Source organism: Stegostoma tigrinum, chromosome 9 (genome assembly GCF_030684315.1).
Source record: "Stegostoma tigrinum isolate sSteTig4 chromosome 9, sSteTig4.hap1, whole genome shotgun sequence".
NCBI classification, from domain to species: domain Eukaryota; kingdom Metazoa; phylum Chordata; class Chondrichthyes; order Orectolobiformes; family Stegostomatidae; genus Stegostoma; species Stegostoma tigrinum.
In genome coordinates this window covers 76,780,662-76,804,517 of record NC_081362.1, presented here as the reverse complement: position 1 = coordinate 76,804,517, position 23,856 = coordinate 76,780,662, and the positions used below count along the sequence as shown (strand labels likewise).

The window sequence follows — 23,856 nt, the reverse complement described above, 5'->3', positions numbered from 1 at the left end:
ATGATGCTCTAACTGTTCGTATGACTGACGTCAGTATGTGAGAAGGCTCCAGTCCAGTCTTGACATCAGGAGAGATGTATCTGATAACTACTGCAGTACTCCTCTGTAGATAATAGGAGTTTAAAAGCCTTGAATTGAAATAGGGTGCAAGCAGCCTTAGGGACGACGTATGTGCAGACATCCTCAGCCCAGGATACTGCAAATTGGAATTTCAGTGCGCAGTTAGCAGTATTGGTTTCAAGCACAAGATGAAGCAATATCCATCATCCAAATATAAATATGCCAAGGTTGACTCCTCATTCTTTGCCCTCCCCTAGCCCCCTTGAAGAGGTCTCTGCCTTTTCAGCTCTGATCAAAGGGGTGAACACTTCTATTTTCTGGATGTCACTTTTAAAAGGTTCTTTGTTTTTGCAATTTCACGTACCTCTTTCGTCTTCTGATCATTTTTTAATATGAAATATTCAGCATATCTCTTTGATTCCATATTTCAAAGATGTTTACTTGTACCTTTTCTTTTGTCCAGTTTTGAGATATTTACGGAAAATAAATTGAATATAGCATCTTTTTTGGCTTCTCTGGTTAGCACATCCCCTCATGTTCACAAAATTACTTCTGCCTGTTGTATTTCTTCTTAATTCAGCATCGCATCTGTCATCTGTTCTCATTAATCCTAAGTAGACACTAGAGTGTGCACTTAATCTACGTGTCCAGGGTAACTTCGCTCAACAATCTTCTAACTACCGTTGTATTTTTAATGTTCATGCAAAGACCACAATCTAATTATTTTAATGTTTTGAAATAAACAATAAAGAACAAAAAATTACAGCACAGGAACAGCCCCTTCGGCCCTTCAAGCCTGTGCCGATCAAGATCCTCTGTCTAACCTGTCATCTATTTTCCAACGGTCTGTGTCCATTTGCTCCCCGCCCATCCATGTACCTGTCCAAATATATCTTAAAAGACACTAACGTGTCTGCGTCTACCACCTCTGCTGGCAACATGTTCCAGGCACCCACCACCCTCTGTGTAAAGAACTGTTCACGCATATCTCCCTTAAACTTTCTTCCTCTCACTTTGAACTCATGATCCCTAGTAATTGAGTCCCCCACTCGGGGAGTTGGGGGGGGGGGCGGGGGGGAAGGAAGCTTTTGCTATCTACCTTGTCTGTACCCCTCATGATTTTGTAGACCTCAATCAGGTCCCCCCTCAATCTCTGTCTTTCTAATGTAAATAATCCTAATCTACTCAACCTCTCTTCATAGCTAGCACCCTCCAAACCAGGCAACATCCTGGTGAATCCAAGATAATCAAGTGTGAAGCTGGATGAACACAGCAGGCCAAGCAGCATCTCAGATGCTGCTTGGCCTGCTGTGTTCATCTAGCTTCACACTTGATTATCTAACATCCTGGTGAACCTCCTCTGCACCCTCTCCAAAGCATCCACATGCTTTTGGTAATGTGGCGACCAGAACTATACACAGTACTCCAAATGTGGCTGAACCAAAGTCCTATACAACTGCAACATGACCTGCCAACTCTAGTACTCAATACCCCACCCAATGAAGGAAAGCATGCCATATGCCTTCTTGACCACCCTATTGACCTGCGTTGTCACCTTCAGGGAACAATGGACCTGAACACCCAGATCTCTCTGTTCGTTCATTTTTCCTAGGGCTTTTCCATTTACGGTATAGTTCGCCCTTGAATTTGATCGTGCAAAATGCATCACTTCGTATTTGCCCGGATTGAACTCCATCTGCCATTTATCTGCCCAACTCTCCAGTCTATCTATATTCTGCTGTAATCTCTGACAGTCCCCTTCACTATCAGCTACTCCACCAATTTTAGTGTCTTGCTGATCAGACCACCTACACCTTCCTCCCAATCATTTACATATATCACAAACAATAGTGGTTCCAGCACAGATCCCTGTGTAACACCACTGGTCACAGGTCTCCAATTTGAGAAATTCCCTTCTACTGCTACTGTCTCCTGTTGCCTAGCCAGTTTTTTTTTAATCCACCTAGCTAGCACACCCTGGACCCCAAGTGACTTCACTTTCTCCATCAGCCTGCCATGGGGAACCTTCTCAAATGCCTTACTGAAGTCCATGTATATGACATCTACAGCCTTTTCCCTCATCAATCAACTTTGTCACATCCTCAAAGAATTCTAAGTTAGTAAGACATGACCTTGCCTGCACAAAAACATGTTGCCTATCACTGACAAGCCCATAATGATGTTGCATTAAAGAGCACCTACTGATTCTGCTAGTAAACTTGTGCTTTATTGCAATATGTCTTGCCTCAAAATTTTAACCTGGAAGTGCATCTAAGTTTGCGCATGTGTGTTTTGTATATCGGTTGAACAATTTTGGTGACACTACATAGTCCTTGTCATATACCCCTCTTCGCTTGAAACACATCTAATTCTTCACCTTCGGGTATGGTGCTCACTATGGAATCCCATCATAGTCACTGGATAAATGTTACAATCCTAATCCTTACTGTCAATGTCTCAATTCAGCAAACTGTCTGTTAGGTTTTGGTGACTAACACATTCAAATAAAGAATTACATGGAGGGAAGCTGAAAAGAAGTGGTTTCGTGAATTGTGATGAAGTATTGGAGCTGGCAAGAAATTACAGGGAAAGTTGCTGAACTGAAGATGCCATCTCTGAAAGATGAAAAAAACTGACATGACGAGGTGTAAAACTAATGAGGATGGTACAAGATTGTTTGAAAGAGATGCAGCAGACAAAGCTGGATAGGGTGCAGAGGAGATTCCCCAGGATATTGCCTGTGATGAAAAGTCTGTTATGAGAAGAGACAGGATAGGCTGGGTTTGTTTTCCCTGAAGCAGAGGCTGAGGCGGAATCTGATTTGAGCTATACAACTTTGGGCAGCACAGACAGGATGGGTCGTCAAAATTATTTTCCCTTTGGCAGACATGTCTAAGACAAGAGATCATAATGTTTTAAGATGAGTAGGTGATTTACAGAAAATTGGAAAACCGGTTTCTTTTCTGTGTGGTAGATGTATGGAATATGCTGTCTGAGAAAATGGTGGGGACAGATATTCTTGCAACATTTTAAACATCTGGATGACTACTACGATGCCAGGGCATAGGCTACGGTTCAAGTGTGGGAAATGGGATGAGTATAGTTTGGTGTTTGTTTGGTCATCATGGACAGGTTGGGCTGAAGGACCAGTTGCTATGCTGTGTGACTCTAACTCTGCCCAATTTTACTTGTATATTCTCAATGAAGTTAATTGAGGGAATCTTCAAGTTAGAGAAGCAAATTATGGCTGAAACATCATGATGTCAGAAGTAGAGAATGTTTTGGAATTGTGATGTGGAAAAGCTTCAGGCATAGTTGAAATAACAGTGGAACATCAAAGTGCTTGCGGAATGAGCATTAGGAGTGATGATAGATATGTGATCAAATGTGTACACAAGGATATCATCCCAGAGCCTTGAGCCATTCGTTATATTTGTTAGGCAACAAGGAGTAAAGAAATTAAGGCTTTATTTCCAGAACTATGCAAGGTCAGTGTTGTCTTTAACCTGATATTTCTTTGTCATAGATTTCAATAATAGCAAATTAAATGCAGGAATTGGGATTTGGATATGAAGTGGGAACATGAGGAAAGATTTAACCTAAAACAATGTTTTGATTATCCATTTATACATGTGCTTCATGGACAATGAAAAGTGTTTATCAAAATGCACCAAGTTACCTATGTTATGAGGCAATTTTTCAAAGCAGTTCTTCCTTAAAAGCCGTGAAATGCAGCTTTACTTCACTGTTTCATTGTTGGTTTGGTGTTCACTGATGGACATATATCCTTAACTGGGGCCTGAAGGAAGCTAAGAGTAATAGTCTGTGGGTGTTTTCTGATTGACCTATTCCCAGCAGTGTTAAGTACTCCCCTGCTGTTTCTGTGAAATTATCAACTATTTATGCTTGAATGTGGGAGATCATTAATCTGTTTGCAGATTATGCATAAACTAGCTGTACGATTGATATTGGAAAAAGATATCAGTGGGTAGAACAGTGGCAAATGGAGTTCGATCAAGTGAACTCTGAGGTAACATGTGCGGAGATAGGTGAACAAGCCTGGGGAATTTAATCAAATAAGAGCACACCAGGAACTGTAGATGAACAAGCTGAAGCAGTCATTAGGCTACATCTGATTTTACTGTGGCCTGTTCTAGTCATTGCACCATAGGAAATTTGTGATTAAACTAGTGAATATACAGAGCAGATTTATCAGGTCATTTGGTGGAGCTTTGAATTATAAGCAAAAAGTAGACCGGGTTGGAGTCGAGGCCTTCGAACAAAGGAGGGTGAGGGGAAACCAACTTGATATGAATGAAATTAAGGAGTACATGTGGTAAATTGGAATATTTCCCTTGCCTGAGGGAACAAATGGGGCAATGGTTAAAGGTAAGGGAGAAGGTTGTTGGGGTTACTACTTTTATCAACAGGATGGTGGGAATTTGGAAGTTGGTCTGAAAAGTTTGTGGAATGGATGGGTGAAATGCAGTATCAGCAAGGCTATGGACTTGGGACTTAATCTCACTTGCTGGTTTTTGGTCTATAGCTTGGTAAGTTTTTGCTTGATCCATTGTGTTTGCAGTTTCCTTACTTGCTGAATGTGTCGCTGTATTGGGGATGGGAGACAATCTTCAAGCTAATCGGATTGTGAAGTACAATATGTATCCCAATTGTCGGTTGCACCCAAAGTGGAAACTCTTCACATTTATTGTTGAATGATCACCTTTTGTATATTCTGTATTTTAAATTTTAAAACATTTTTTCAGGGAGAATAATGAAAATGTGCACAATTTATTATGGGCAATGAGGTCAAGTATCTTGTGTTCGTGACATTCTGCTAAAGGAAGATAGGACTACATTGGACCAATGTAAAGTTGTCCAGCTTGATATTTTCATAATTCAGTAGAGTTTTTGTAGAATATTTTGGAAGAAAATAAATATAATGGAAAGATCATGCCCAACAACTTGAAGCAGGAGGGAAAATATTGAAATACAAACCTCCTGGATATTTCAGGACATTGAAATTCAGAAAAATCTTAAACAGAATTGGTTGGTCAGACTGTCTGTCTGGAATTCAGTTTGGGTACAAAGGGTGAATTAGCACAAAGAACAAAGAAAATTACAGTACAGGATCAGGCTGTTTGGCCCTTCAAGCTTGTGCCAACATGTTGCCTGCTGCAACTAAAACCCCCTACCCTTTTGTGGACCATATCCATCTATTCCCATCCTGCACATATTTGTCAAGATGCCTTTTTAAAAGTCACAATAGTATCAACTTCCACCACCTCCCCCTGGCAGCGAGTTCCAGGCACCCACCAGCCTCTGTGTAAAAGAAACACTTACTTTATACGTCCCCTTTTAAACCTTGCCCCACACACCTTAAACTCATGGCCCCTGGTAACTGACTCTTCCTCCCCTGGGAAAAAGCTTCTGTCCAGTCAGTCCATGCCCTTCATAATCTTGTCAACCCCTATCAGGTTGCCTCTCAGCTTCCAGTGAGAACAGCCCAAGTTTCTCCAACCTCTCCTCCAGAGTTCTTTGCGTAGTTTACTATATAACAGAACACACTTGATGTGGGTTATGTAGCCTGTTGAGAAGCTATGAAAAGATATTTTAAAAATTCCACAGGACTTTCCATTTAAAGAAAAGCATTGCATTTTTATTACATAAGTAGCTGGTACAGTGGTTATAGTGCTGGACTCAAAAGTTGTAAGTTGGAAAGTGAGCTTAGAAATGGACACATTTCTGGGCCAGCGATGGAAGCTGGTGGTCTTGCAAAAACCCATTCGTTGACTGACTGACCCCTGGTGGAGGGTGTGGTGTTGAGCCTACATGTGACTCCAGTCAGACTGTAACTCTTCCCACTGCCCCCCCACCCCCCCCCAAGCTCATTGTTTATTGGATGGTCATTGTGACCGGGCTATGTTACAATGACTTTGGAATAATGACCTCGGCATGAACCATAATAGTCTATCCAATGTCACCCAAGCCACAAGAATAAACCTTCAAGTCAAATGCATCACTGATGTAAAAACAAATTTATTATTGTGAAATATTGTGATTTTTCTGTCGCGCTAAAAGGAACAAAGTTCAATTAGTAAAAGATAAACTATTTCTATAATGTATTGAGGATAATTATCTGGTGCAATATGCCTTTAAACGAACTGCAGAACAGATGAGATCATTGTTATTGATGAATAACCAGTCTGAATTATGTAATGATCTAATTGTAAGCAAGCATTGTGCAACTCCTAGCAGTATGTGGTTTAAGTTTAAATTTTGACAGGCATACCAGAGTCACAAGTTCGAAGTTACATATTTTATGCAGCGTAGACATCAAATAGATAGTTAATGAATTGTCCACAATAAACTGGGTTGAACTGTTAATTGTCTTAGTTGTACAGCAGACCCATCGGTCCAACGAGTCCATGCCAAACGTAACATAATCTCAAACTAAACTCATGTTACCAGCCTGCTCCTGGCCCATATCTGTCCAAACCATTCCTATTCATGTACTTATTCAAATGTCTTAAATTTTGTAATTGTACCCATATCCATCACTTCCTCAGGAAGTTTGTTCCACACGTGAACTACTCTTTTTATATTCTTTTAAAAAAATATATATAGTTCTGTCTTTTTTTTAAAAATCTCTCTTGCCTTGTAAAAATGTGCCCCTTTTGTCTTGAAGTCCCCCATCCTAGGGAAAAGACAAGTACCATAACTCCTGTGGTTGGTTTGCTTGCTGAGCTGGTTTGTTGGTTCATTAGTGAACAAGTGTGAACAAACCACAGCATCCACAACCCGAGCTACAAATCTACTGAAGAACCTTTTTTACCATTGGCTCCGTCAATACTTCTCATTATTTTATAAACTTCAATCAGGTCTCCTATCAACTTTCTATGCACCAGTGAAAGAAAAAGTCCCCGCCTGTCTTTATAATACAAGTCTTCCATACCCGGCAACATCCTGGTAAATAAAACCAAAAGAACTGTGGATGCTGTCAATCGGGAACAAAAACAGAAGTTGCTGGAAAAGCTCAGCAGATCTGGCAGCATCTGTGAAGAAAAAAAATTAGTTAACATTTCGGGTTCGGTGATTCAGTGTTAACTTTGACTTTTTTTTGTTCACAGATATTGACAGACCTGCTGAGTTTTTACAGCAACTTCTGTCTTTGTAACATTCCCGTAAATCTTTTCTGAATCCACTGCAGCTTGATAATATAATAGGTTAACCTATAAGCAAATAGGAAGTATTTAAAGAATTAGTTGGCACAGTGTGAAAATGTTGCGCGCACACACACCAAAGAAAAAGGTTGCAGCTGAATTGTGAGCGACCTGGGTGACAAACTAGGTAAGATACAATGTAAACTTTTTCAAAAAAAAATTGCATCAACACAAGAAAACCAATTGACCTGACTGGCTCTGAAAGGTAATAACAGGAGATGGAAAGTAGAAGAAACATATCTTGCAAGGATCATCAAAAGCTAATGGGAAACTCTCCTCAGCATGCTAAAGAGGAATATCCATCTGTGAGAAACTATCATGGGTGACAATGAAATTGTACATATTTTCTAATTCATCTGGTTACCCTGAGTATCAGCAGATTTACAAGGATGTTGCTAGGTTTGGAGGGTTTGAGGTATAGGGAGAGGCTGAATAGGCTGGGGCTATTTTCCTTAGAGTGTGATAGGCCGAGGGGTGACCTTTTATAAGAAGTTCATAAAATGATGAGGGACGTGGATAGGGTAACTGCCCAATGTTTTTTCTCTGGGTTGGTGAGTCCACAACTAGAACACACAGGTTCAAAGCGAGAGGGGAAAAGATTTAAAAGGGACCTAAGGAGCAACTTTTTAACACAGCTGGTAAATATATGGAATGAGCCGCCTGAGGAAGTGGTGGAGGCTGGTACGATTACAACATTTAAAAGGCATCTGCATGGGTATATGAATAGGAAGGGTTTACAGGGATATGGGTCAAATGCTGCAAATGGGACCAGATTAATTTAGGATATCTGGTTGGCACGGATGATTTGGACAGAAGGGTCTGTTTACGTGGTGTAAAGCTCTGACTCAAGTGGGACCCAGGTCTCCTAATCCAGAATAGGAATACTGTATCTTAAGTGAATTTGTTTCATGAGCTTTGATAGTTAAAGAAGAGAACAAAATAGCAGTGACACATGAAAGTGTTTTTGTTCTATGAAGGGAAAAGGGTTTTTCAGGTATGGATCAACCAGAATCTATTTAAATTGTAGAACACGTTCAAGAGAATAATTTGACGATCTTGGCTTCAGTCTCGTGCTCCTCTTTTTAGTGCATTCAGTTTTGCCTTCTGAAGTTTGTAAATTGCAAGTGGAATCTAATGATGGTCATGCAACTTCCTTTTCAGAAAGATAATGAAGAAAAAACACCAGAAGTGAAGGAGGAGCAGGTTGCTGTTATCCAGAAACTTGAGCTAACAATTGAACAGCTAAGGATCAAAATAGCTGAACTGGAGAAGCATTCTGCTTTGTTAGACCAGGAGAGGACTGTAAAAGACCATGGATCTAGTAGTGAGGATGTAGTCTCAATGATTACTTCCGATGTCTGCCCTCAAACAGATGTGCAGGCTTTTCTTCCGCGTAGCTCTCAAACTTTCTGCATAGATGCTAAATCTGTACAGACTTCTCCTACTGAAGAACGTACAACTGATCAAGTGCCTTTATTTGATAGCCAGTTGTCACAACCTCCACTTCCAGGCTGCAGGGTTTCGTCATCTCAGGATTGTTCTGTACCTGCAGCTCCCTCATCGCCAAAACCCCCAACGTATCTGTGCAGTAGTTTGTCACAACAGTCGGTGCCTCCTTCAAGTGAAACAGCCCTTTCAGTGTCTATTGCACCAGATCAAAGCAGCCCAGTGTTTTCACAGCAGTTTATACCCGATCAAGGCGCTTCGCCTCTACCTGACACTGAAGCTCTGCCTCTAGCAGCAACTGATAGCTCGAATCTGCCCTCATTGTCCAGTTCAGAGCTTCCACCTTCATCACCACAACCTGAAACCCTGTCCCTGCACCCTCTGCCAGAGTCTGCACTACCTGCTCACCTGCCTGCACTACCCATTCCTCCCCCTCCTCCCCCCCTGCCTGGGTCAGCGCTACCTGTTCCCCCTCCTCCACCTCCCCTGCCTGGGTCTGTGCTACCCGTTCCCCCTCCTCCACCTCCCCTGCCTGGGTCTGTGCTACCCGTTCCTCCTCCCCTGCCTGGGTCCGCACTACCCGTTCCCCCTCCTCCTCCCCCTCTGCCTGGCTCTGCGCTACCCGTTCCGCCACCACCTCCCCCTCTGCCTGGCTCTGCGCTACCCGTTCCGCCACCTCCTCCCCCTCTGCCTGGCTCTGCGCTACCCGTTCCGCCACCTCCTCCCCCTCTGCCTGGCTCTGCGCTACCCGTTCCGCCACCTCCTCCCCCTCTGCCTGGCTCTGCGCTACCCGTTCCGCCACCTCCTCCCCCTCTGCCTGGCTCTGCGCTACCCGTTCCGCCACCTCCTCCCCCTCTGCCTGGCTCTGCGCTACCCGTTCCGCCACCACCTCCCCCTCTGCCTGGCTCTGCGCTACCCGTTCCGCCACCACCTCCCCCTCTGCCTGGCTCTGCGCTACCCGTTCCGCCACCACCTCCCCCTCTGCCTGGCTCTGCGCTACCCGTTCCGCCACCACCTCCCCCTCTGCCTGGCTCTGCGCTACCCGTTCCGCCACCTCCTCCCCCTCTGCCTGGCTCTGCGCTACCCGTTCCGCCACCTCCTCCCCCTCTGCCTGGCTCTGCGCTACCCGTTCCGCCACCTCCTCCCCCTCTGCCTGGCTCTGCGCTACCCGTTCCGCCACCTCCTCCCCCTCTGCCTGGCTCTGCGCTACCCGTTCCGCCACCTCCTCCCCCTCTGCCTGGCTCTGCGCTACCCGTTCCCCCTCCCCCAGACCCTGTCCACGGAGCAGAGTTGCCCCCTCCTCCTCCACCGCCTGCATCTGAGATTTCTCTCCCTCCCCCAGCGCCATCCTTTCCCCCTCCTGGCTGTGGTTTTCTTCCGCCACCTCTTCCAGCTGGATTTCTTGCTTTGGGAATGACTAAAGATTCTTCGCCAAGGAAGGTTCCAATTGATCCAACTCGTCCAATGAAGCCTCTGTATTGGTCAAGAATTCAGCTGACTAGCAAAAGGTAATTAGATTGTGAATTGATTGACTTGTTTGTTAATGCTGCCTTTTTGCTTCATGTGGCTGCCAATACTAAACTTGCTGAGGGAATCTTCTGATATCCTAATTCCTTTAAAATCTCTTGTAATGAGATGGACACCATCCGTGCCAAAATTTTGTTCCAGTTGAAGTGAATATATTTGACCGTTATGTCCATTGATGGTCTGAACCCAAACAACTGCAGAATGAAAACAGAAGTGGAAGAGTTTCACAAGTGATACCGTGGTTCTAAAAATGTGTTGAACAAATGCAGTCCTTCCACTGCAATCATGCAACATTTTTGATATTATTTTGTAGAAAACTTTATTGTAATGATTTTGGAATAATCTTTGTAATAATGTAATTGTATTAATCTCATTAACTTATGTATTCCCTCCCTAACAACAAAATGCATTGACCAGTCCCACCATTAGGATCATAGAATCCCTATAATGTGGGAAAAGGCCCTTTGGCCCAACAAGTCCATGCTGACCCTTGGAGCATCCCACCCAGAACCGTTCCCCTATAACCGACCGAAGGTGCGCATCCCTGAAACACTAAAGGCAATTTTAGTATGGCCAATCCACCTAACCTGCATAATCTGTGGGCTGTGGGAGGAAACCAGAGCCCCTGGACGAAACCCGTGCAGACAGTCGCCCGAGGGTGGAATCGAACCCGGGCCTAGGCTGCTGTGAAGCAACGGTGCTAACCACTGAGCCACTGTCCTGCCCCATGGCATCATCCTCCCATTAAATTCAACCAAAGCCTGATGGCATGTGCCACTGGACTACAGTATTAAAGTATAATCAATTATCAGTCCAGTCATGTAGGTTCCTCTGGTTTTATACAGATTTTACTTTCTTTGATGTTGGGTCTCTCTCAACTGGCTATGCTTCAGACGAGTGACTTATCCTGCAATTTGCCTTTTTTCTTTTTAAGGTCTGTGCAGTTTTTAAATTTAAAAGAAAACTCTGCAAGATTAGTATATGTTCCTTGCTACCAATTTGCATCGGGAAGGCCTTATGCTAAATTGTGTATATAAATGTGTCTCTTCACACACTGCAGTCCAATAACTTAATGTCACATTTAATGCTTGGTATTGTTTGACCTTTTCTGAAGTTGCACCTTGCAACTCTATTAATTTGTTAGAGATGGAAGAATGTAGATGATACATGTATTTTGGTTTCTTTTGCAGAGACACTCCATGCTTTTTGTTACCTCTATACTCTATTTACTCCTTCATACTCCTCATCACCTTCCATACTTGTAACTTTCATAAACTTAACCAAGTTAACTCTTCCAAAGTTGTTGATTCGTAATTCCCACCAAGTTCAGTTTTCCCCCATTACTGTTATTTATAATATCTCCCAAGTTAATCATGCATTGTTTTTCTTTTCAAAGTTGTGTATTTTCAGTTTCTTGCACGGCCTGATTCCTCCCCCCTCTGTAGGCACCTGCACCCTCATGATTCTCCAAGGTTATTGAAACGTAGAATGCTTACACTGGGGAATGAGGCCATTTAGGCTGCTGTGCACCTGAGAGACCTATAAGAGAGTGATGTAGTAAGTTCAGTTCAGTTCATCTGGCCTTTTCCATGTAATGCTGCAAAAATATATTCTTCAGCTGATTATCTAATTTCACTTTGAAAGCTACAATTGAGCTAACCTCCATCATGCTCTAGGGCAGTGAATTCCAGTTACCAACCACTTGCTCTGTGACTGTATATGTATCTTCCTGTTGCCATTGTTTCCTTCACTTGCCTTCAAACCATTCTTGAACCATAGAATATTACAGCGCAGTACAGGCCCTCTGGCCCTCGATGTTGCGCCGACCTGTGAAACCAATCTGAAGCCCATCTAACCTACACTATTCCATTATCATCTGCATGCTTGTCCAATGACCATTTAAATGCCCTTCAACTTGGTGAGTCTACTACTGTTGCAGGCAGGGCATTCCATGCCCTTGCTACTCTGAGTAAAGAACCTACCTCTGACATCTGTCCTACATCTATCACCCCTCAATTTAAAGCCATGTCCCATCATGCTAGCCATCACCATCCAAGGAAAAAGGTTCTCACTGTCCACCCTATCTAATCCTCTGACCATCTTGTATGTTTCAAAGTCATCTCTTACCCTTCTTCTCTCTAACGAAAACAGCCTCAAGTCCCTCAGCTTTTCCTCATAAGACCTTCCCTCCATACCAGCAACCTCCTGGTAAATCTTCTCTGCACCCTTTCCAATGCTTCTGCATCCTTCCTATAACATAGCGACCAGAACTGTACGCAATACTCCAAGTGTGGCCGCACCAGAGTTTTGTACGCTGCAACGTGACCTCATGGCTCCAAAACTCAATCCCTCTACCAATAAAACCTAACACATCGTACGCTGCCTTGCTACCCAGGTTGATAGGGTTGTTAACTTGAAGGGATCTATGCACTTGGACTCGGAGTTCTCTCTGCTCATCCGCACTATCAAGAATCTTACCATTAGCCCAGTACTCTGTATTCCTGTTACTCCTTCCAAAGTGAATCACCTCTCACTTGTCTGCATTAAACTACATTTGCCACCTCTCAGCCCAGCTCTGCAGCTTATCTATGTCCCTCTGTAATGTGCAACATCTCTCTGCACTACCCACAACTCCTCCAACCTTAGTGTCCTCTGCAAATTTACTAACTCATCCTTCTACGCTCTCATCTGGGTCACTTATAAAAATGACCAGCAGCAGTAGTCCCAAAACGGATCCTTGCGATACACAACTAGTAACTGAATTCCAGGATGACCCTTTCCCATCAACCACCATGCTGTGTCTTCTTACAGCTAGCCAATTTTTGATCCAAACAGCTAAATCACCCCCAATCCCTTGCCTCCATATTTTCTGTAATAGCTTACCGTAGGGAACCTTATCAAATGCTTTACTGAAATCCATAAACACCACATTGACTGTTTAACCCTCATCCACCTGTTTGATCACCTTCTCAAAGAACTCAATAAGGTTTGAACCTTCCACTAATGGGAACAGTTTGTTTCTGTGTACTAGGTCTGAACCCCTTGTGAATTTGAACAACTCTATCAAATGTAGACTCAGCCTTGTCCGTGAAGCAGCCGAAGTTGCTCTCCAATCTATCCATACAGCTGTAGTCCCACACTCCTTGAGTCATTTTTCCCAAACCTTGTTTGCAGCTCCTCGCAAGCCTTCTTCATCTTCCTGAACTGCCATGCCCAGAAATTATAATAGTGCACTGCACTAAAGTTGATGTAGTTAGAATACTTTCTGAAGGTTCAGCATTTCTTCCTCACTTTCATTTTCTGTCTCTTTATGAAAGCCAAGATCCTGCATGCATTTTTAATAGTTTACTCTGCCTGCCTTGCTGTCTTTGCTGAAGTGTGCACGTGTACTCCCCACCACTGGCCTATGACCATTTTTTTTTTTTCCTGCCTTGCCCCCTCCACTTTTTTACATTGTGTATCCTTTCATTTTTCATTTCTTCTTGTCTTCCAACCAATGTATAGCACTCCTTCTCTGTATTGGATTTCATTTTTGTCATCCATAGCCCTCTGAAAATTGTTATCCTCTATGCAGCTGAATACACCATTACAAAACTGTTCTGTCTGAGTCCAAGTCATTAATACAGGAGAAGGAAAGCTGTGGATCTACTGCTGACCTCCTGAGGGCCTCCACTTATTTCCATTCCAAAAGCAACCATTCAGCAATATTGATTCTTATCAGTCTGCCAGCTTGGTATTGATGCAATTGTGGTCTCTTATCCAGACATAACTTGGCTGACGAGCATATTTATTAAATACTTTTTGAATATCCGTAGGCATCACTTCAAGTATATTATCAGCACTGTACCTAATCAAAAATGCCGTGTCAGATATCCGCTACCCATCACTTGCAACACCTACTTTCAGCTTAAGTCTTTTGAGTATCCTCAAAAACCCTTTTCAGCACGATTGAGACCTGTAAGCTACAAGACAATATTAGGCAAAAGTGAAAAGTTTGCCAAAACTTGTAGAAATACACAGGCAACCGCAATAAATAAGTCAAACCTGCCTGTAAGTAGTTTGATACCCTTTTTATAGTAATGCTGATTGAAACTTGTGTGGATGTCCTCCCTGTGGTTTAGATCTGTATTGAGCATGTTGAGATTTGAGTAGGTATGTAGACTGCTTTGTACAATTCTGCTGGTTTCCAGCACTTCGATTGAATGTTGTACTCTAGCTATGGTCGTCCAGTTCTGGCTGCTTGTGCAACCCCAACTTTACTCACTGCAATATTAGTGACCTAGCGTCATCTGTGCCAAAGATGTAAATGCTGGATGTTCCTCCTTTCCGACTCCAATCCTCTGTTTATCTTAAGGTGCACTTTTTCAGATCTCCCTGATCCTATTTTTTTTTTTGGTTTTCTGCCTGAGTAACACAGCGATTTAAATTTGTTTAATTTTGTAAAAGGTCTCGGGATATTTTTATGATATTTGAAAGGTGCTAGACACACACATTATTTTTCAGTCCCTATTTGTGAAGGTTTTTAAAATAGTGCCCACCAGATGTGGCAATGCAGCATCCAAGGAAAGATTTGAGAGAATAAATGAAACGCCATTGTGTGCACACTCCAAGTACACATTTTTTGTGTTTTGAGCCTGAGCAGCTTCTCCCTATATACTATATCCAGCCAGCTTGTGATTTTGAAAATATCTATCAGACCTTCTCATGGTGGCCTTCTCCCAAAGGAGAAGAGTTATAGCTTCTTCCACCTATCATCCTAACTGAAGTTTCTTATTCCTGGAACCCTTGGAAATAACGTTCAGATAGTGGTGAGTGATTTTTGTCTAAAAGCTTTCGATGATTTTGGAGAAATTTGACAGTCTGCCAAAAAAAAACTTTGAGCCACCAGAACTATTTTTCAATAGATTATGAAGTTGGTAAGCCTCCAAAAATCCAGTTATGTCCAGCTCAGAGGTAACTGTTCAAGTGATTTGTAGCAAGAATAACAGTCTAAGACTTGAATTGCCTATTAGTTCCATAATTGCAGTTGGGTTCCAGTGGAATTGTTGATGGTATCTTCTGGATTTTCCTACTATCTTGTGTTCACGTGGACTTCAGAAACTGTCAATTTTACTACAGCATTAACAACATTCACTGGAAGTTTTTTGTTCTCAGTATTGCCACAAAATGTGCGCCAAAATAATTCCCCATTATTTCACTTCAGTCAATAACATTTCACAAGTGTGTAGCTCAACATTAAATAACGTAATGGATTCCGAATGGAGTGTAGACCATGGATAATATTTTGGAGGACTGTTCGATAGTGTCATGTGTGAGAAAGCACAGGCACATTTGATCCAGGTTTTGGTCTTGTTTATATGTAGCACTCAAAGGCAGCCCTGTTTGCATTAATTGGCTTCTGCTCACTGAATTTTGTCAGGAATTGTAGCTTTCGAGGGTCATTAATGTGGACTGTTTGCAAAGAGAATTGTGCTCTTGTTGCATCATTAATCAGAGACAGTACTGAATTAATTTGGAAATGTAACAAAGGCAAAGAGGGAAATTAAATCATGTAGCATATGAGCACTGATGTGGTATGAATTAGATTCAGTAATCATTGTCGCAGTTGCAAACCAGAACATGCTTGAAAACTGATGCATAGGGTGTCAGACAGACAGCATTTCCCTACTTAAAATTTATGCATGCAATGTGATTAATGCAGTGCTACTGTTTAGTAACTGAAGCCTTAACGTTGCGTGCTTGCAATGGCAGATTCATCTGCCACACTTCTTATGTAAAGTATCAAAAACTGCTTTCTCTACCAGAAAGAAAGGCGTGCAAAAATGGGAAACATCCCGCAGCAATAAGAATGGACTTTGCTGGAAAAGAATCAGCAGGTCTGGCAGCATCTGTGGAGAGAAAGCAGAGTGAATGTTTCTTGTCCAGTGACCCTTCAGAACTCCTACCTTCGGAAATATTCAGTGGTCCTGGCAGCATTTTAGGAGAGGAGCAGTGTTTAAAATTTCAGATTGTGTGGTCTTTTCTTCCTTTTTTTTTCTAAAAAAAAATGCAACAACTTGAATGTTAAACAGGGAGGATGTAGAAACAAATCCAAGGGTTGGAGTCAGGATGGGGTGGAAGTCAAGAGATTCATAAGTGATATGGTGGGGCAGAAAAACAGGGAGAAGTGATGGGACAAAAATAAATAAATGAGATGGGTACAAAGGAGTGAATAGCAGAATACTGAACAATTGCTGTGTGAAAGCATGAGGAAAAACCAGATCAAGATCAAAAGCTGCAAAGGACAAGAACCAACATGGGTCAAGGAATGATGAAGGGTTGAGATTGTTGTGAAATTGTTAAATTGAGTTGAATCTGGAAAATTACCATTTGACTGATGCACTGGTCTTCAAGTGTGTTATACTTTATGAAATGCTTGGTTCTGATTTGGTTTACATAATTTATCCTTTGGAGTTCACATTTTGCCTTGTAAGTTTGTTTTTCAAATGTTGCTGTCACATTGCTGTTTGTACTCCCTGTTTTTGATGTAAAAAGCCCTGATTGGTGTTTAATTTGTCAGTCCCCCCTCAGCAGTTGTTGTCTGAAATGGCCCACACTCATTCCCTTTACTCTGAGCTCTATTATTTTTGAGTCACTGTCGAAAGACATTTCCTGCAGTTTTTGGTGAATCCTTGCACTGACCATCTGCAACAAGGTCCTCTTTGATTTTTGCATTGCAGCCTGTCCAGGTCAAATCTTCTGGAATCTTTATTTTGCTGTGGGATTTGTCTCTTCAAACAGGAACCATACTGCTTCAAGATAATAAAATGTGAGGCTGGATGAACACAGCAGGCCAAGCAGCATCTCAGGAGCACAAAAGCTGACGTTTCGGGCCTAGACCTCTCATCAGAGAGGGGGATGGGGAGAGGGAACTGGAATAAATAGGGAGAGGGGGGAGGCGGACCGAAGATGGGGAGTAAAGAAGATAGGTGGAGAGAGTATAGGTAGGGAGGGGATAGGTCAGTCCAGGGAAGACAGACAGGTCAAGGAGGTGGGATGAGGTTAGTAGGTAGATGGGGGTGTGGGTTGGGGTGGGAGGAAGGGATGGGTGAGAAGAAGAACCGGTTAGGGAGGCAGAGACAGGTTGGACTGGTTTTGGGATGCAGTGGGTGGGTGGGGGGGTGGAAGAGAAAAGAGCTGGGCTGGTTGTGTGGTGCAGTGGGGGGAGGGGACGAACTGGGCTGGTTTAGGGATGCAGTTGGGGAAGGGGAGATTTTGAAACTGGTGAAGTCCACATTGATACCATTAGGCTGCAGGGTTCCCAGGCGGAATATGAGTTGCTGTTCCTGCAACCTTCGGGTGGCATCATTGTGGCACTGCAGGAGGCCCATGATGGACATGTCATCTAAAGAATGGGAGGGGTGTGGAAATGGTTTGCGACTGGGAGGTGCAGTTGTTTGTTGCGAACTGAGCGGAGGTGTTCTGCAAAGCGGTCTCCAAGCCTCCGCTTGGTTTCCCCAATGTAGAGGAAGCCGCACCAGGTACAGTGGATGCAGTACACCACATTGGCAGATGTGCAGGTGAACCTCTGCTTAATGTGGAATGTCATCTTGGGGCCTGGGATAGGGGTGAGGGAGGAGGTGTGGGGTCAAGTGTAGCATTTCCTGCGGTTGCAGGGAAGGTGCTGGGTGTGGTGGGGTTGGAGGGCAGTGTGGAGCGAACAAGGGAGTCATGGAGAGAGTGGTCTCTCCGGAAAGCAGACAGGGGTGGGGATGGAAAAATGTCTTGGGTGGTGGGGTCGGATTGTAGATGGCGGAAGTGTCGAATGATGCGTTGTATCCGGAGGTTGGTAGGGTGGTGTGTGACAACGAGGGGGATCCTCTTGGGGCGGTTGTGGCGGGGGCGGGGTGCGAGGGATGTGTTGCGGGAAATATGGGAGACGTGGTCAAGGGCGTTCTCGATCACTGTCGGGGGGAAAGTTGCGGTCTTTGAAGAACTTGGACATCTGGGATGTGCGGGAGTGGAATGTCTTATTGTGGGAGCAGATGTGGCGGAGGCGGAGGAATTGGGAATAGGGGATGAAATTTTTGCAGGAGGGTGGGTGGGAGGAGGTGTATTCTAGGTAGCTGTGGGAGTCGGTGGGCTTGAAATGGACATCAGTTACAAGCTGGTTGCCTGAGATGGAGACTGAGAGGTCCAGGAAGGTGAGGGATGTGCTGGAGATGGCCCAGGTGAACTGAAGGTTGGGGTGGAAGGTGTTGGTGAAGTGGATGAACTGTTCGAGCTCCTCTGGGGAGCAAGAGGAGGTGCCGATACAGTCATCAATGTACCGGAGGAAGAGGTTGGGTTTGGGGCCTGTGTAGGTGCGGAAGAGGAACTGTTCCACGTAACCTACAAAGAGGCAGGCATACTGGGGCCCGTGCGGGTGCCCATGGCCCCCCCATTAGTCTGTAGGAAGTGGGAGGAGTCAAGAGAAGTTGTTGAGGGTGAGGACGAGTTCGGCTAGGCGGATGAGGGTGTCGGTGGAGGGGGACTGGTCGGGCCTGCGGGACAGGAAGAAGCGGAGGGCCTTGAGGCCATCTGCATGCGGAATGCAGGTGTATGGGGACTGGACGTCCACGGTGAAGATGAGATGTTGGGGGCCAGGGAATTGCAACTCCTGGAGTAGGTGGAGGGCGTGGGTGGTGTCACAGACGTAGGTGGGGAGTTCTTGGACCAAAGGGGAGAAAATGGAGTCCAGATAGGTGGACAGGAGTTCGATGGGGCAGGAGCAGGCTGAGACGATGGGTCGACCCAGGGCAGGCAGGTTTGTAGATTTTGGGAAGGAGATAGAAACAGGCCGTGCCGGGTTGGAGGCTGTGGGTGGGAGGTCTCCTGAGGTGATGAGGTCATGAATGGTGTTGGAGATGATGGTTTGGTGCTCGGGTGTGGGGTCATGATCGAGGGGGCGGTAGGAGGTGGTGTCGGAGCGTTGGTGTCTGGCCTCGGCCATGTCTCCCTCTGCTACCGTAATGCTTCCTATGTTTTGCCGGGCATTTTGAAGAGGGCTACCAGCTTTCCAGACCAAATGAGCTGCTATCTTTTTTGCCAGGGGAGCCCTTTCCCACTGAATAAAATTCCAGCGAATGAACACTGGCCCACAAATAAAACGAGTTTGTTCATACCACAAAGCAAAAAACATTTTGCAGCCTGCTCGCAATTAGTCTTCTCCAGCCCCCATGCTCGCCACCCCCTCCCCCCACATCATGTCCTACAGGCATGTTATTGCATAGAAATGAAAACAGTTCACATGATTGTCTTTGTTTTACCTTTTTATTAAAGAGGGCCCAAAACGTCATTTAATCAAAGCTGACAGTCGCAATACCAGGGCAGCAGTGTCGCTATTCAGAATATACCGATTCTATAGCTGAGCTTAGGAAAAGAATTGGAGGTAGCATAAGTGTGGCAGAAGTAGATTTGAATAGTAATGCTCAAAAGATAATTGAGTGAATACAGAAGGATTAAAAATGCATGTTTTGGAGAATGAGCAGGAGAATTTTAATTATTATTGGGTATGGACGTCTCTGGCTAGGCCAACTCTGCTCGTTCCTAATTGCCCCTGCAAAGATCCGATCCAAGGCAACTTGTGGCACAGTGGTGCTGTCCCTGCCTTTTGAGCCAGGGGCCCGAGCTTCAAGCGGTGTGTAATATCTCTGAGCAGGTTGATATTAGAAAATCTCCGAAAAGGAGGGGAACTGCTTTCTTGAACACTTCCTTTCCCTTTTGATGTGTACACACACGCACACGCAGTTTTAGAGAGGCCTTAGATATTGGAAGTGTTTTCAAAGGAACCTTGGTGAGTTGTTGCGGTTTGTAGATGTTCCACACTGTTTTGGTGATTATGGTGGAGTGAACGTTAAACGTATTTGAAGCACTAATCGAGTGTGCTGCTTTCTCCTGGTTGATTGAATAATGAGTACATGTGACAGTGAACCTGAACAGTGAAAGGTTTACAAGAGGCCAGTTACGGTGCCATCTTGGGTACGAAGCAGAAAAATGAGAGCAACATTGTTTTTTTTTGAAGAAGGATAAATTTGTCAGTGCTTTTTTACCAAAAAGTACAACAAGCAAACACAGCTGTTCAACACCATGGTCCTTAAATGCCTAGCCACACTGAGCTCACCCTCTGTCAGGGGTTAACCCCCTCCCACCCAAACAATCCAGCCTGCTCCTGCCACCATGCAGCCGGTCCTTGTTGCTGCTGTCGTTGCCAGCTGCCCCACACTGCCACCTTTAGTCGTTGCTGCTGAAAAGTAGGGGGGGGAAAAAGATGAGACAGAAAAGGAGAAAGAAGGACGTGGCTGGCCTGGTCCCGAGGAGCAGACAGGCCCAGGAGCCCCGGAGCACTGCTTAGCCTGTTGCCTTTGCTGCCATCTCCAGTACCTCCACGTGGTTCTGTTCCCTCCCCTCCTTGGTTCTTTTCCCAGAGTGGCGGGGGCGGGGGGGGAGAACTCGATTACAAGGTGAAAGGGGAAATGTTTAAGGGAGATGTGCATGGAAAGTTCTTTACATGTTGAGTGCCTGGAACATGTCGCCAGCTGAGGTGGTAGGGGCGGGCACAGTAGCATCATTTAAGATGTATCTAGACAGATGCATGAATGATAGCAGAGGGCTACAGATCCATGAAAAATAGATGACTGGCTTAGAGGATCGGGATCGGCTCAGGGTTGGAGGGCTGAATGGCCCGTATCCGTGCTGTAAATTTCTTTGTTCTTTGTATCAGTCTCCTCTGCACTTTCTCCAATCTTTCTCACAATCTTTCAACAGTGTGACACTCAGAACTGGGTCACAGTCCTGCCACTGGGGTCAGACTAATGCTACACAAAATTGATTAATCATTATCAAATGGAATTGAGTTGCAAACATCAAAAGGAGTGGAGAGCATACCATTGCACTGCTGCACTGGACAGGTTTTAGGGCACTAGAACTTGACACAAAATTTCCTGTTTCTGATCTGCTCTTGGAACCGCTGCATTTATAAAGCTGATCCAGTTCAGTTTCTCATCAGTGATAGTGTCGGGGAAGTTGATAGTGGAACATTTAGTGGTGGTAATAGCATTGAATGGTGTGTGGCGATGATTGATTTGATCCTCTCTTTTGGGGGTTGTCACATCCTAGCATTTGTGACATGAATGTTACATGTTACTTGCTACTTACCTTCTAAATCAGAGTGTGTCCAGATGTTGCTGTATTTGGACATGACTGCTTCAGTTACACAATGTTCAGGCACATTTGCGTAATCCTCAGCAAGAATCCCCACCTCAGATCTTAGAGGGAAGATGATAGCTGAAGATGGATGGGCCTAGGACACTGTCCTAAGTTTTGATTGAGAGTTAGTGATGTTTGGGCTGAGGAAAAAATCTCTCCTTTCCTGTTTGGGATTAGACCTGACACGATGAAAAGTGGTTGAAATTGTTGATCCCAGCACACCATTGCTGGATTAGCTGAAGGTAAAGCCTATACATAATAATCATCATCATCATTGTTGTTTCAATAATTCCTTAATGGGGAAAGCATCATCAAAGATCCAGCACAGATGTAATGGACTGATGCTGTTTTCTCCATAATATATGTTGGCAAAAATCCGGACAGTTTTGTAAACTTGCGGTATTGGGAATTTGAGCAGGAGGGTCAAAAATGAAGTACTGATCCACAATGCTTTAAGCTGCAGACTTACTAGCAGCTGCCATTTCAGCTCCAGAGTTCTCAAATTTTTTTGCTGTCTAGCTATGTTGCTTTACATTAAGTTTTATCCAAATTGAATACATATAAAAATATTTTGCTGAATTGTGTAGTTGATTTAATTGTAAAAAGTTTTTTAGAATACCGAATTCAGTTTGGTGAGCTTAATTCAAATGTTGCTGTTTTTTTTTCCAAAAAGTAGTGAAATGCTAAATAGCTAATTACTTCATTCCTGACAGTATGTCCCAACTGCTGCTGTTTTGGAAGTAGCTTTTTTATTTTGTTAGGTAGCATGTTCAACATCTGTGGTCTATTCGATTTTAAGGCATAACGTAATGACTGGAGGATTACTAGAGTTTAATCTGCAGGTGTCTGCTGGAAACACTTTAAGAAAATTTTTAACTTGAGTTTTTTTTAATTGATTAGTGAAATGGCAATTGCAGGTCTCCCATTACATTGTACGTTTGCACAGCTTCTTTGCCTAGATTATGCTGAGAAAGGAAGCAATCCCCTCAACTGTTGGTGAGTGCCTGGAATGATATAATTGCTTAGATAATTTGCAAGTCAGCACTTGCATTGTTTTTAAATAAAAATGCTTTTTGATTTTAAGAACATTGATGACCTAAAGCAAATGTTTCTTTTTCTATAGGGAAACGGAAACATTGCCAATTTGGGCAGCATTAGAAGAGCCTTCCATTAATACCCAGGAACTGGAAAATTACTTTTCAAAATCAGCTGTCAAGGAGAGGAAGAAGCCAATTTTAGATGCCTACAGCAAAACAAAAACCAAACAGGTAATGATCTTCTACACTGCAAAAATCTTAGTGATCTCATGTACAGTACAATATTAAATATTGTCTTTCTTTTCCGAGAACAAATAATCTTGGATTAGATATGCATGGCAGGCCATTTTTTTTGAGAAGCTGTGAGGAATGAGCACAGTCAAATGTTGCGTTTTTCCCTTTCAGACATTGGCTGGTCACCCTGTTTTTCTCCCATTTTTGAGATTTCCAGTATTCTAGTGTTGATGTATCTGAAGCAACACAAAATTTTGAATATGTCAGTCTTCACTGTCATGGCTCAGACTGATGACAGCAGAGCAATAGATGGTGTTTATTTAGATTGTATTGAAGCTTTTGACAATGTTCCACATGGTAGATTAAATACTAAAATCAGGTCAGATGGGATTCAGAGTGAGTGTGCAAGTTGGATACATAATTGGCTTACCGGCAGGAGATGGAAAGTGGTGGCGGGTAGCTTTTTGGACTGGAGGCCTGTCACCAGCGGTGTTCCACAGGGATCGTTTCTGGATTCTCTTTTTTTTTGTCATTTTATGTAAATGATGTGGGTAAGAATATAGAAGGCAAGGTTAGTAGGTTTGGGAATGACACCAAAATTGGCAGCATAGTAGACCGTGAAGAAGGTTTTCTAAGATTACAAAGGGATCTTGATCAAATGGGTCAATGAGCTGAGAAATGGAAGATGAAGTTCAATCTGGATACATGAGGTATGTTACACTTCCGTACAGAAACAACGTTAGGGCTTATACAATTAATGGTAGGGCTTTGGGGCACATTGTGGAACATGTACTTTTTCATAGATAAATAACACTTTGCAAATTTGATTTCCCTCAGGAGAGTGAGGATGTTCAATAGTGACTATCAACAATATAGATCCTTTTCCAACAAGACAAATAGCTTAAAGGAGTTCATGTACATAATTCTTTTGAACTTTGTGTTACATAAAGACAGAGTGGCTAACAAGGCGTTTGGCACGCTTGCCTTCATTGTTCAGTCCTTTTGACTGTCGGAGTTAGGAAGTCATGTGGTTGTACAGATGTTGGTGAGGATTCTTCTGGAATACGGTGTCCAATTCTGGTCGCCCTGTTAGACAAGAGGAT

The 23,856-nt window shown here is 43.6% G+C and overlaps 1 protein-coding gene across 6 annotated transcripts in view; it reads left to right on the top strand.

Moving 5' to 3' along the window:
• fmn2b (formin 2b) overlaps positions 1–23,856 on the top strand; it is a 479,083-nt gene that overhangs the window by 137,491 nt on the left and 317,736 nt on the right. For 5 of the 6 annotated variants that reach the window (XM_059648647.1, XM_048536693.2, XM_059648646.1 and 2 more), the window contains 2 exons: positions 8,445–10,237; positions 22,606–22,750. The exons of the other annotated variant lie outside the window; for it this stretch is intronic. In XM_059648647.1, coding sequence (XP_059504630.1) covers positions 8,445–10,237; positions 22,606–22,750 — 1,938 coding nt within the window. The remainder of the gene's footprint in view (positions 1–8,444; positions 10,238–22,605; positions 22,751–23,856) is intronic. 6 annotated transcript variants of the gene reach the window in all.